General features: G+C 36.0%; 1 protein-coding gene across 1 annotated transcript in view; it reads left to right on the forward strand.

Annotated features, from left to right (window-relative positions):
• LOC113094989 (vascular endothelial growth factor C-like) overlaps positions 1–10615 on the forward strand; it is a 34931-nt gene extending 24316 nt beyond the window's left edge. The window contains exons 5-7 of the mRNA XM_026260575.1: positions 4342–4445; positions 8135–8453; positions 9554–10615. Coding sequence (XP_026116360.1) covers positions 4342–4445; positions 8135–8453; positions 9554–9668 — 538 coding nt within the window. The 3' untranslated portion in view covers positions 9669–10615. The remainder of the gene's footprint in view (positions 1–4341; positions 4446–8134; positions 8454–9553) is intronic.
• Positions 10616–11988: the final 1373 nt, after the last annotated feature.

Here is an 11988-nt window from a genome sequence, read left to right on the forward strand (position 1 = left end):
TGTATGTGAGCCACAAAGCAATTACTGAATGTTATATATAGTAGTATTTCACAGTTTACTGTGTCAATATGATGTGTCTATATGAAAGAAATGGAGGTCATACAAATCCTGCAGTTGGTTAACGTTACATATTTGTTTAGGCAGAAACAGTGAAACATTAAAGCATTGGCTAAATCATGTGATCGTACTGATTACAATATCTGAAAGAGTTGGAAGTTTTTTGTTGGTTGGGGGATGGCATCATCTCTTTACAGGTGTTGGGGTCATCTAAATCTTCATGACAGGTTGGATCCAAAATTGGTGCTGGCATGAACTTTATTTACATCCTGATGTAGAAACAGAAAAGCAAATAGAGAATAAATAATGTTCATTTGATCTGATAGAACTATATTACAAGGTTATGTGCTGCATTACTGTATGTGAATGTTTGGCTAAAGAAATGTGTCTTTAATTTAGATTTAAACCAGGAGTGTGTGTCTGAGCCACAACAATATCAGGAAGGTTGGCCAGATTTTAGCAGCCAAAAGTAAAAACGCTCTAGTAGTAGTAGGTAGTAGTAGGCTACTTTATTTATCCCTTTCGGGAAATTCTTTTTCAGTGAGTTTCAACATGCATTTCACAAACAATAGAAGGACAAAAATACATATCGACAAAAAACCCCCCACAATATTTAAGTGTAAAAGAAAAACAACAACTTTCTTTCATTTAAAAATTTCCTCAATTGTTAAAACTTAATATACAATAGGTGCATATTATCAGATGTAATTTGTATTGCTTTACCTCCTACCTTGAAGACCTTGATATCCTTGATACTACCAAAAGTCGAGAGTTTTGTGGCCTTAAAGTGCATGATGGATTGTAACATGATAAATACACAGAAGCAGTTTTAATGTAGTTAATTAAATATTTAAATTGTGTTTGGCTGTTTTGGATAATGTGATTATATAATATTAAAATAACTTATACATTTTTAAGGCTTTATAATTTAAAATAATCTCCCTACTATAATATGTACTGTATCAACAATACTGTTATATTTATCACATATTCTACCGAATAAAATCTCAGCTTTTGTGTTATTGTGTTTGAATTGTATCCAAATCAGTGACATTAGTAATAACGACTGACATGTCAAAGATGTCTGAGGCATTTTTTTTTTTCTTAAAGGGGGGGGGGGGGGGTGAAATGCTATTTCATGCATACTGAGTTTTTTACACTGTTAAAGAGTTGGATTCCCATGCTAAACATGGACAATGTTTGTACGTTTGAAGGAGTATTTTTGTTCCAAAAATACTCCTTCCGGTTTGTCACAAATTTCAGAAAGTTTTTTTCGAGTATGTCTCTGTGTGACGTTAGATGGAGCGGAATTTCCTTATATGGATCCTGAGGGCATGTTTGCCGGAAGAGCGCGCGCTCCCGTATAGCAGAGCAGAGAGAGGCTGTGCACAGACAATCACTGATCAGAGCGAGAGCGTCGCGAAAAGTCACAAAAGGAGTGTGTTTTTGGTTGCCAGGGCAAGACAACCCTGCACAGATTACCAAAAGAGAAACAGCATTAAGGGACCAGTGGATGGAGTTTATTTTTACAGAGCATCAACGGAGTTGTGCAAATGTTTGTGTTTGTTCCAGCATTTCTAAAATGCTTGTTTTACAAACAAAGCCCAGTTTGACGACGGATTTGCGTATCGTTTATTTCTTAAGGATGATGCAATCCCAACGAAAAAGTGTCACGATTGTGTGTTGGAACCACAGGCGGTGAGTAAAACTGCTTAAAATATCTCTGCCTCCTTGTTAGTGCGTCCGCCTCCCATCGGAGACCCGGGTTCGAGCCCCGCTCGGAGCGAGTCCTTGCTGCTGCTGCTCTCGTTCAGTTTCAGCCTTCACAGCTGTCACAGCTTCCAAACGCTCTCAACGCAACTGGCGCTTGTGATTCTTTAGCTCCGCCCACATGTCACGCCTCCAGGCGCTCGTGTTTTTCCGGGAAAAATCGGTACAGACTATCTTTCTCTTATGAATATAATAAAACTAAATACTTTTTGGAGTTATGAAGGATGCAGTACTACTCTATAGGTACTCAAGATTAACATGATATTGAGTGAAAACAAGCATTTCACCCCCCCTTTAATGTTTAGGCTAAACATTTTTAACATGTTAGTTATCAGTTCCCCATGCTGAAACTATGCACAGTCTATTTGTTTAAATATGAGAGAAAGGCATCTTATACACATCATTGTTTGTTTGTAGTTTTCCCAGAACTCTCGCGAGCTTCTCTTCAGAGTGTGCCACTACATGACATTTTTACTGGCCTGAGTCTTTCTAGGGGTCAGGAAAATCATTGCTCTTGGCCTTTCAGTTTCACTGGACTGTATGGATGGTGGCAGTTTAACTACATAGTGTTACTCTTACATCAGTTTCTTAGATTTATTGATGTACTTACTAATAATAAAAATATATTGCATGCTAGAATCTATGTTTTATGGCTTGACTCCCAACATCGATAGTCAAATAATCTACGGATGAAGTCGTAATTAAAACTAAATTTCCTTAGGCCACACATTGTTGAAGTTTATAAATGCCTTGCAGCTGTGGATATATGTAAATGCATTGCAGATGTTTAAAACCATAAGCATATACACTGATCAAACTCAATGCAAATGGAAAAGATGCCTTGAAATTTAAAGCGGCTTTAGAAATGACCTCCTCACACACTTTAATAGAACCGGACTCTTCTCGATATGTTGCTCCATATCATTTTTCTTGCCTGCAGGCAATATCAAATCCCAGACGATTTGCAGTCCACACTTAATGGTAAAGCAAAGAAACACTTCACACCAGTGTCGATCCACTCTTAGCGTAACACACATTTTCCAATTTCGCAGATTCATATCACTTCACAAAAGAGAAGCCAGAGTAAAGTTTATCTTGGGTGAAGCCTGTGATTTCTCTGCCCAGTAGCTGCAGCCTGGACTTACAATCTGAGGCCATGAGAAGATAGATGGACAATGGAGCAGACAAGAAGATGAGTTTGAGCTCATCTGTGACTTCAGTTTGGATCCTCATAGTAGGCAGTATTGGAGTTGGAAATAAATGAAAAAAAAAAAAAAAAAAAGATGTGCCAGTTGGTTGTTGATCCTAATTTTGAATTGATGTACTCATTCATACATTTATATTTAAGTATTGCTATTTTTTATTTTAATGTTTTATTAATTAATTTATAACAAAATGCACTCCTTTGAAATTATAAGTTTTATTTTATTAAATTATTTTCACTGTTCCTGGGAAGAAAAGGCATGTGCAATATGCCCTTTGAGGTTAAAAGTTTAAGAAATCGTACTGAATTGCAGAAATGAAGAACAATACTTGGTATATTGCACAACATTAAAATAAATACAATAGCTATATTGGGACCTGTGTATCAGAAAGTATTGAAACATGCCATTTCTGGCAAATTCGACTCCTACATGCCTGGCACATCTATAACGTAATGCGATAAAAATCTGTTTCACTGCATGCAAAACATGTTTAATCACTTCATATGAGTGTCCTTTCACCATGTCTCGTTTCATGGAAAAACGTCCTGTTTGAAAAAATATTGCTTCAGTTGTTTCCGGTTATATGTGTTAGCTGGCAAAATGGCAAAATCCACATGAACACTTTAAACAAAAATACATTTTTGTTTGTTACTTCAGAACATTTTGAGTTCTTAAAATATATTGCAATATTTTTGGCATCTGAATAAGCTATTTGTAAGAATCTGATCCATACTGTTCATGATTTAAAGGACTGTAGTGTGCTTCTGCTTCATTCAGTAAGACCACCATGCCAACTACACCATGTGCAACTGGTTAGCAGGACAGCAAGAGAGTCTGATAGCATCACTCCCTTCTTCCTTCTGTCTGAAACAACTTTGACTCTTCATCGACAGAGTGAGGCCAAACCAAGAACACAGTATCAAATGTTGTGCTTTTTCAGGACAGTTCCTTAGAGGTGTGTTTACTTAAGAAATAAAGTCAGTGATCAGACTGAAATATATTTGTAGTCAGTGAGGTCACCTTCCATGTCCTCTTTGAAAGTTTGGGTTTTTATTATTGAATCAAAGACTGCAAACAGGCTAATTTGCAGTGAGGTTACGACACACAGCCTGTGATCAAAAGAAATGTGTCTATGAAATTCTACCATCCTCTTATGAATAGAAATCAGTTTCTGTGTAACAACAGCTAGCATTTCTTATGTGAATCATTGCTTGTTGAATTGACACTTGAATTATTTTGCCTTTTTTTTTTTTTTTTTTTTACCCACGCTGCCATCTGTCTCCCTGCTAATCACTTATTTCCTCTACAGATGTCATGTGGCAAATAAAACATGCCCAGAGAATCACAGCTGGAGCAATCGCTTATGCAGATGTGTGCTACTGCCCGACACCCTTTTTTCAAAACCACATTCTGGTAAGTGCTAATGCACATGTTTACAGCCTTACAATGCTGTGTTTTGAGCACGACTGTATGACACAGAAACAAACTTACACTGAAAGAGGGACCCCACCAATGAGAGAACTTGTTTTCTCTACTAACGTTTTTGATGAATGTTAATTGAATTCATTCAGTAATATTAGAACACAACTTGGCAGACAATCACCACTACAGAAATATATCCATATACTAGAAAAAAAAGTTTGTAGAATTATGATATTAACGGTTTTGGCATGCTGATTTAAGTCTGTATTCTCAGATATCATGAGTCACGCTGAAATGATTTGAAGCAGTTTAGTATGTTTTGGAAAATTGGGCTTTGCATGTAATCAGTGTTCCTTCAAATTTTTGTTCTTGCTGAGCAAAACCCATTTCTATTGAGTGAATCCGTCAGCCACCTTAGAAAAAACTAAATAATAACAGACCTTTATGTTAACTGGGGCATTATTTACGAAGAAATGCTGTATATCTAATCTAAAACAGTTCATTTTATTACATTTTATTACATTTGACTTTTATGCAGTAACTAAAGCATAAATAAGAATGGATAAATACATTTGCTTCAGTTGCATTTAGAACAGCATATTTATTTATTTAATTAGTTATTAAATAGCTATGACTGGTATTATGTGCTTGTTCCAAATGCAGTAACTAAAGCGGAAATATATTTCTTTACACCTTGTTTATTATTTATATGATAATAAATAAATAATCGGTATTGATATGCTGTTAAAACGCAGGAATAAAAGCAGAAATTGCATTATTTATTTAATGCATATTATTTTAAATACAAACAAACAAATAGTTGGTATTAATATGCCAAAACATGCAGTGACTAAAAATGAATAAATACGCTGTTCTTACAATGGGAGGTGAAAGTGCAACATCAGTGTCCACTCTGGAATTAAGGAAATAGTTTGTCATGAAGGCAGAGCGCAATCACAGAGCGAAACTCTGCAATCAACAACCCTGACCACATGTCAACAAAACAAAGCCTACAAAAACACAGCAGAGTTTCTGCCGAGAGGAAAGCTGCCATAATAGCTGCTTTCAGCTTTGTGGCAATCATTCAAGCCAAACAAAAACATCCCCAGCAAAGTGTGCTCCGTTAAAATGGGATAATTGCTCATTCTCACCCTTCTATCTGATCTCAAACCTGAGTTTTTGTTCAAGTGGAGCATGATGAAAATCAGGTTCGGAATGATGGTAGTGACATACTTGTCTTCCTTATGCTTAGTAAATATGACAGGTCAAATCCTAATGTGGATACAGCAGTCTGTTGGTTTATGCACACAGCATAAGAATGCATGAGCTGTGCAGTCAGAAGACCCTAAGGCTAAAATGGGCATAAATACATAGTGCATGTGTGAGTGCAGATAAAACAGCTGCACACATATTGGGGCACTGTATTAAATTTAAAAAGACAGGTTGATTTGGTGTGGATGGTTATGTTGCTTTAGCAAGCTGGCCAATTTTGTTGACTGTCATACTGAAATGGAATAATAGATTTCCATTCAGCTCCACTGAAGCGGTTGGGGAGTGAAATGAATCTTTGCTAAAGCAGACACACTAGGAGGAATGTGTCAGGATTGTTATTCTTTTCAGTTGCTTCATGGAAATATCCCACGTCACCTTTTACTTGGCGAGGTCTGTGACAGAAAAGCTTTATACTACATAACGTAATAACACATTATCTTGTGGGTCAGCTTAATTTAGCTACTAATACCTAAACACTTTGGACTCACCTCTTTCCAGTTGTGTAATTTCATATGTTCCCTCTCAAATATATAAATGTTCAAAGGTAGCACAAGCTTCCTCACCTTCAGTGGGAGGTTACTTAAGATGAACTGATGCTATACTGATATAAAGAGTCATTTTTCACCACTACTACTTTCTCTCTCTACACATAATCCCCAAGTCTGTTCTGTATGTCCTTTGAGGCACAAAAATATAGCTGAAATGCTTTGAAAGCAGTTATGTGGCTTGAGCATGACAGAGCAACATTGCAAAAACACTGACTGCTGTCAGAGCATCCAACTTTGGCTGGATTTTGTTTGGTGCTTGTGAAGCAACATTTTGCAGCATGAAGTATTTTCTTCCGTACTGTATTAGTATGGTGTGAATGGATTCTTTTCCTTTTTTTATTTTATTTTTTTGTTGGCTTGATTGTTCAAGTGTCAATGATAAAGAAGGGTGTCCAAGATAATAATAATAATAATAATAATATTAAAAAACATTTTCTGAACATGTTTACATTTATTGATTTTAAAAGTAGGATAATAATACATTGTTTACTCTTTGTATATAAAAAAATTACGCACATTTTTGAAGGTAACAACATAATTATTTACCAAAGCTATTATTGTTATTACATGTTGTAATAACAATAATAGCTTTACATCTTATAACAGTTCAGTTCTTTTTTCTTCATTATATCAAAACAGTTGTATCATCCATGTTTAACTTTATGCCAAAATCTAAATGAATTTTATATGAATTTATAACAAAATCTAAATGAATTTTATGAAAAACTACAAATATATTATTCATCGGGGAAAAAGCATATTCATTTTAAGTATAAAATGCAGTTTTTAATGTATTTTTACATTCAAAATTAAGAACCAGAAAAAGTGTCATATCATTGCCCCCCACCCCCCAAAAAAGCAGTTGCCCAAAATGCTCGAGTCCTGTGAAGCAAATTATTTATCCAACCTACAATCTCCTATTATTCTAATAAAAAACATTGATTCATCTGGATAAAACTGAATAAACGTGTTTCAAAACAACTATCTAAATCCAACACCTGCAGAAATGTACTCTCAGTGTTATTCTAATCAATATAAATATAGACTTGAATCTCAAGTATATGGTAAGTGAAGCAAACCCCATTCCTCTCATAGGGAATACAATGTGTGAAATCATATATATGTGAGCTGAATCCGCAGTGACATATTTATAAAAAACAAAATTGTTGTGAAGGAATTTTTTTTTTAAGTGTGGTTTTTCTGACAAAACCAGACCAGTATGGTACCTTTCCAGTGAAAACCAAATATAGTTTTGTATTTACCGTAACTGAGCAGTTTCCCAAGAGAAATGTCTTGAAAAAGCAACAGCAAACCACAATCACACATCATTCTGGTTAAAATAATATAACTTGCATAAAATAATTTTGTCTGTTTTTCAAGGTTATGTATAGCAACAACATGCTAACAAAAACTTTATATGGCTGTTTCTAAACTACTACTACATAACTATGATTCTTTATAATATTGCCACGATTTGCTTAATCATTAGAAAATAAAAACACTTATGACAGCAATTCACTTTCTCTCTTCAGCCAAGTTCTTAGGCCATTTTTGTACACTCCAAAACAAAGGAAGAAATATACTGTAGTAGAGTTGAATTAGCCACCGAATGTAATGTTTTCATCAAGTTGTAAAGAAAAACATCTGGTTAGGCCTTTGGGGGTAGCATAAGGAATGCTGGGTAGAAAAGCTTGTATTGCTGAACGGTTTATCATGTCTGACAAATGTGCATGCTGGACATTGTTCTTTACTTGTGTAACGCTCTGGGAATCAGCCAGGAATTCCATAGCATTGACAAAAGATTTCCTCACAAATGTAAAAATAAGACTTCTTTATTTCTCTTCTTCTCTCCATCTGCAGAATTTGATGAAGACTTCTGCGGGCCCAACAAAGAGCTGGACGAGGAGACTTGTCAGTGCGTTTGCCGAAAAGAGCTGCGAACAGCAGGCTGTGGACCGCACCACTACCTGGACAAGAACACCTGTCAGTGTGTGTGTAAAGCAAAGCCCTCTTCCTGCAGGCCTCAACAGAGCTTCAACAAGGACACCTGTCAGTGCACCTGCGCCAAGGTGTGTCCCAGTAGTCAGCCTCTCAACCGCACCAAGTGTGTGTGTGAATGCACAGAGTCCCCTAACAAGTGCTTCTTAAAAGGAAGGCGGTTCCACCCGGCCACGTGCAGGTGAGAATAGAGTTCGCTGTTATTTGTCAGATGTAAAATGATTGTCTTTTCAGATACTGAGAGAGTGTCATACCAGTCTGCTGTTGGAGGGACAAAATATCCCAAACTGACACCACTGGTTGAGTGCATGTTGCTAGTTCTCCCTCACTTTACTAAATTAAATATGTTGATAGGACAGCCACTACAATTCCTTTTAATTTTAGTCATCATTTTGATATTTTAATTTAATTTTAATGTAATTAACTCAAGTCATTTCCCATTCTTATTTAATTATATCTCCCAAAATCCATGCACTGAAAATATATAACAGTGAGGGAAAATAAATGCTTGGTTTCCTAAACGGTATTGAATTAAACCTTAGCTAAAAGTTTCATATGACATGGCTTTTCATGCTCTTTCCCTCTCTGACCTGTGCAACTGATACAAAAAAAAAAAAAAAAAAATCTATTAGTTTCAGTTTTCAGCCCCAAGGCCTTGTACCATTACTTCATTTTAGGTGATTTATGCTTTATTTAGCAGCATAGAACAGCAGGAATCGAGTGTCTATGGTAGAGTCTAAGGTTTGTGGGGTAACGCTTTACAATAAGGGTCTAATTTATTAGCATCATTTAATGTATTTGCAAACATGAACTAACAATAAGCAATTTATTTTTTTACAGCATTTATTCATCTTTATGTAAAACAATAAATATTACAATATACAGTTGTTCATTGTTCATAGCGTATTAAGTAATGTTACAGATGCAAAATTTGTTTTAAAAAATGTATTTTTAAATGTTGAAATTAACATTAAGGTTATATTTATATATATTTAAGTGTTAGGAGTTGTTTATTTTTCCTATATTGTCTCACAATAGAGTTTATATTAATTCACAGCCTCTATTTTCAAAGTGTCAGAGAATTGCAATATGTTTCTATAAGTTCCATAATTTTATTATTTTTCAAATATATTTTTTCATATTCATCAATTTCATATAAGTAATACTGTGAATGGTGTTGATTTTTTGTATTTTAATAGTTCTTTACAAGATGCTGCACTTAAATGCTACAGTGATGATATCAGATAGTAATACCAATTTTTTCCTCTCTCTTTGTCTTAGTTGTGTCAGGCCGCCGTGTAACATGGACCCTAAGAAAAGAGGATGTAATGATGATGAGTATTTCAGTGAAGAACTGTGTCGCTGTATACCTAAATACTGGGGGAGACTGAACTAAACACAACTAAGCGCAGGTGGCGCTGAATGCTAACGGACACGCTGGCATTTAGAGCAGTGCTGTGTTTGGCTGCTGCTTATCTGACTCACATGTGCTAGTCATGTCGACTAGCGTCGAGTAACGGGAGGCAAGAAATGTCCACATTCAACCCCACATATCAAACATGGGGTGAGCTATCAAGGACCGAGAGAGATTTCTAAAGGCTGGAGCCATGTTTTGCCATTGTTTTAATTGAATCGTCTATTCGTATTTGTCAGATAATGATTATATAATTTATTGCCATGAAATGTTTTGAAACTCCCTGGTTCATAGCATTCATTTCGAAAAAAAAAATACACTGTGAGCAATATTTTTGTATCATGTTAAGTCCCGTAAAATAAAGTATAAAGTTGTATGATATATTGTTAACTTATTTATAAGCTGGACTATCTTATTAAAATAATACTGCACATGATTCAAATGTATTCAGTTTTGACTACCAAATGTATGCACCAGATTAAATTCTATCAAAATGACAGTGCAAGCTGGCAAAGACATGTTTTTTCTATGCTGGAAGCATTGCTTGTTGACAATCCAAGAACTTTGCGCAAGTTACCCAACAATATCGAAGACTTTGAACAAGGAAATACAACACATTAATCTGGATATGGACGATTAAAAAACTGGTGCTACATGTATGCAGTTCGATAAAAGTTACATCAGTGACAATGTACACCTGGATTAATGGATTCCACTTATGTCTCATCCAACCTGCCTCCTTAAATGCAGTATAAGGTGGAGAAAGTGGTGTATGAATGACCTCGGTTGGAGATCAGTGGTCTTTAAGGCCTTTGACCTCAGTGGATGCATACACAGGAGCAATGTGATTGGCCCAACTCCACCTGGTATCCGCCCACTGTTTCAGCTTGACACTGTAAATATAATAAATCACCTCTGCTTCCATCCTAGTCCTTATGTCTGTGTCTGCCAAAAGTGTGCGTGTGATTTTTCACTGTTTCTCATTCCATAAAACCCCCCTGTAGCTCCATAATGGAACCATAATCTTCAGTCATCGGATGGGAAGGATCAAAAACAAGCTGTGGAGCTAAATCCAGCATATCCTTTGTCTTCATACAGCATGTGGCCTCCTTCCCTTGTGTTTTAACCTAAGCCATATATATATATATATATATATATATATATATATATATATATATATATATATATATGCATTCTTATCACCTCTTCTCTTTTTCTGGAAGATCTAAGGTCAAATTACTTTTGCATCTGGACTTTATTACCTCTTCTTTCTCTACCGCTGCTTTCTCTGACATGCTACCATGGAGTTTATGCTGTAAAATGTTGCACCATTTATCTGTTTCCAGCTGTAATGAGGATTTCCCTGTAACCTGGATTGCAACAGATTGTACCATAGCCATCTGCAACCGCTGCACAATCCCAAGAGCGACCTGGTAAAAATAACATGTGCGCTAACAGTGAATCACCATGAAATCACTAGAAACATCTCCAGTCAGCGGATGAGTTTTTGAGAATGGGGGGGCTTGTCTAGCCTGATTTCTCTTCTCTGCTTTGGCTTGATAACTTTGTTCATAGTGGTGAATGTGGATGAGGTTTACATTTCAGCATTTAGCCAACATTGGGTTTTCATCTGGTGCTTGTATATTCCAATGAACTAGAAATAAAAACAAGTAGGGACATGTAAATAAATGAGTGGCTTGTACTGTTAATTTAAAGCACTAGAGTTTCAGACGTCCCAGCTAGCATGTTTATACAATGTAAACAAAAATAAGCGCTGCCTGAAATGCAGCACAACAATGAATGTATGGAGATCTGTGGAGAAACGTCAATTTGATAATGCATAGAAAAACTTGTGGTAGCCAGAACATGTCAATATGCCGAAATATGTTAGCTGCTGATGAAATATATATTTTCCGTGTGCGATCCTGGGAAACTCAGCTAGAGGTCATCAAGTAAATCCTCAAGTCCATAAAAGCTATAATTTCTGCCTGTATTTTACACCTGAACGGGCTCCAGTATCATGCACCTGGCATCATTTAGGTGTCTGCTGCATTGCCAGGTTTTGCATTGCATTTGAGATCACTCTGCTGTGCTGTGCTGTCCTATTACAAACTGGGTGCTATGTAACTTAACTCACCTGTGCATGACTTTAATATGGAATCAGATGTACAAAATTAAGCTGCAAGTGGTTAGGGATATTATTGCCTACAGGTATTTTATCCACACATAACACCAACAGGCCTGCATTGTTTGCATGTACCTTGAGGGAAAATGCAGTGTTTATTTTCAGAGCTGATTGTGA

Source organism: Carassius auratus, unplaced genomic scaffold, assembly GCF_003368295.1.
Source record: "Carassius auratus strain Wakin unplaced genomic scaffold, ASM336829v1 scaf_tig00215565, whole genome shotgun sequence".
Lineage (NCBI taxonomy): Eukaryota > Metazoa > Chordata > Actinopteri > Cypriniformes > Cyprinidae > Carassius > Carassius auratus.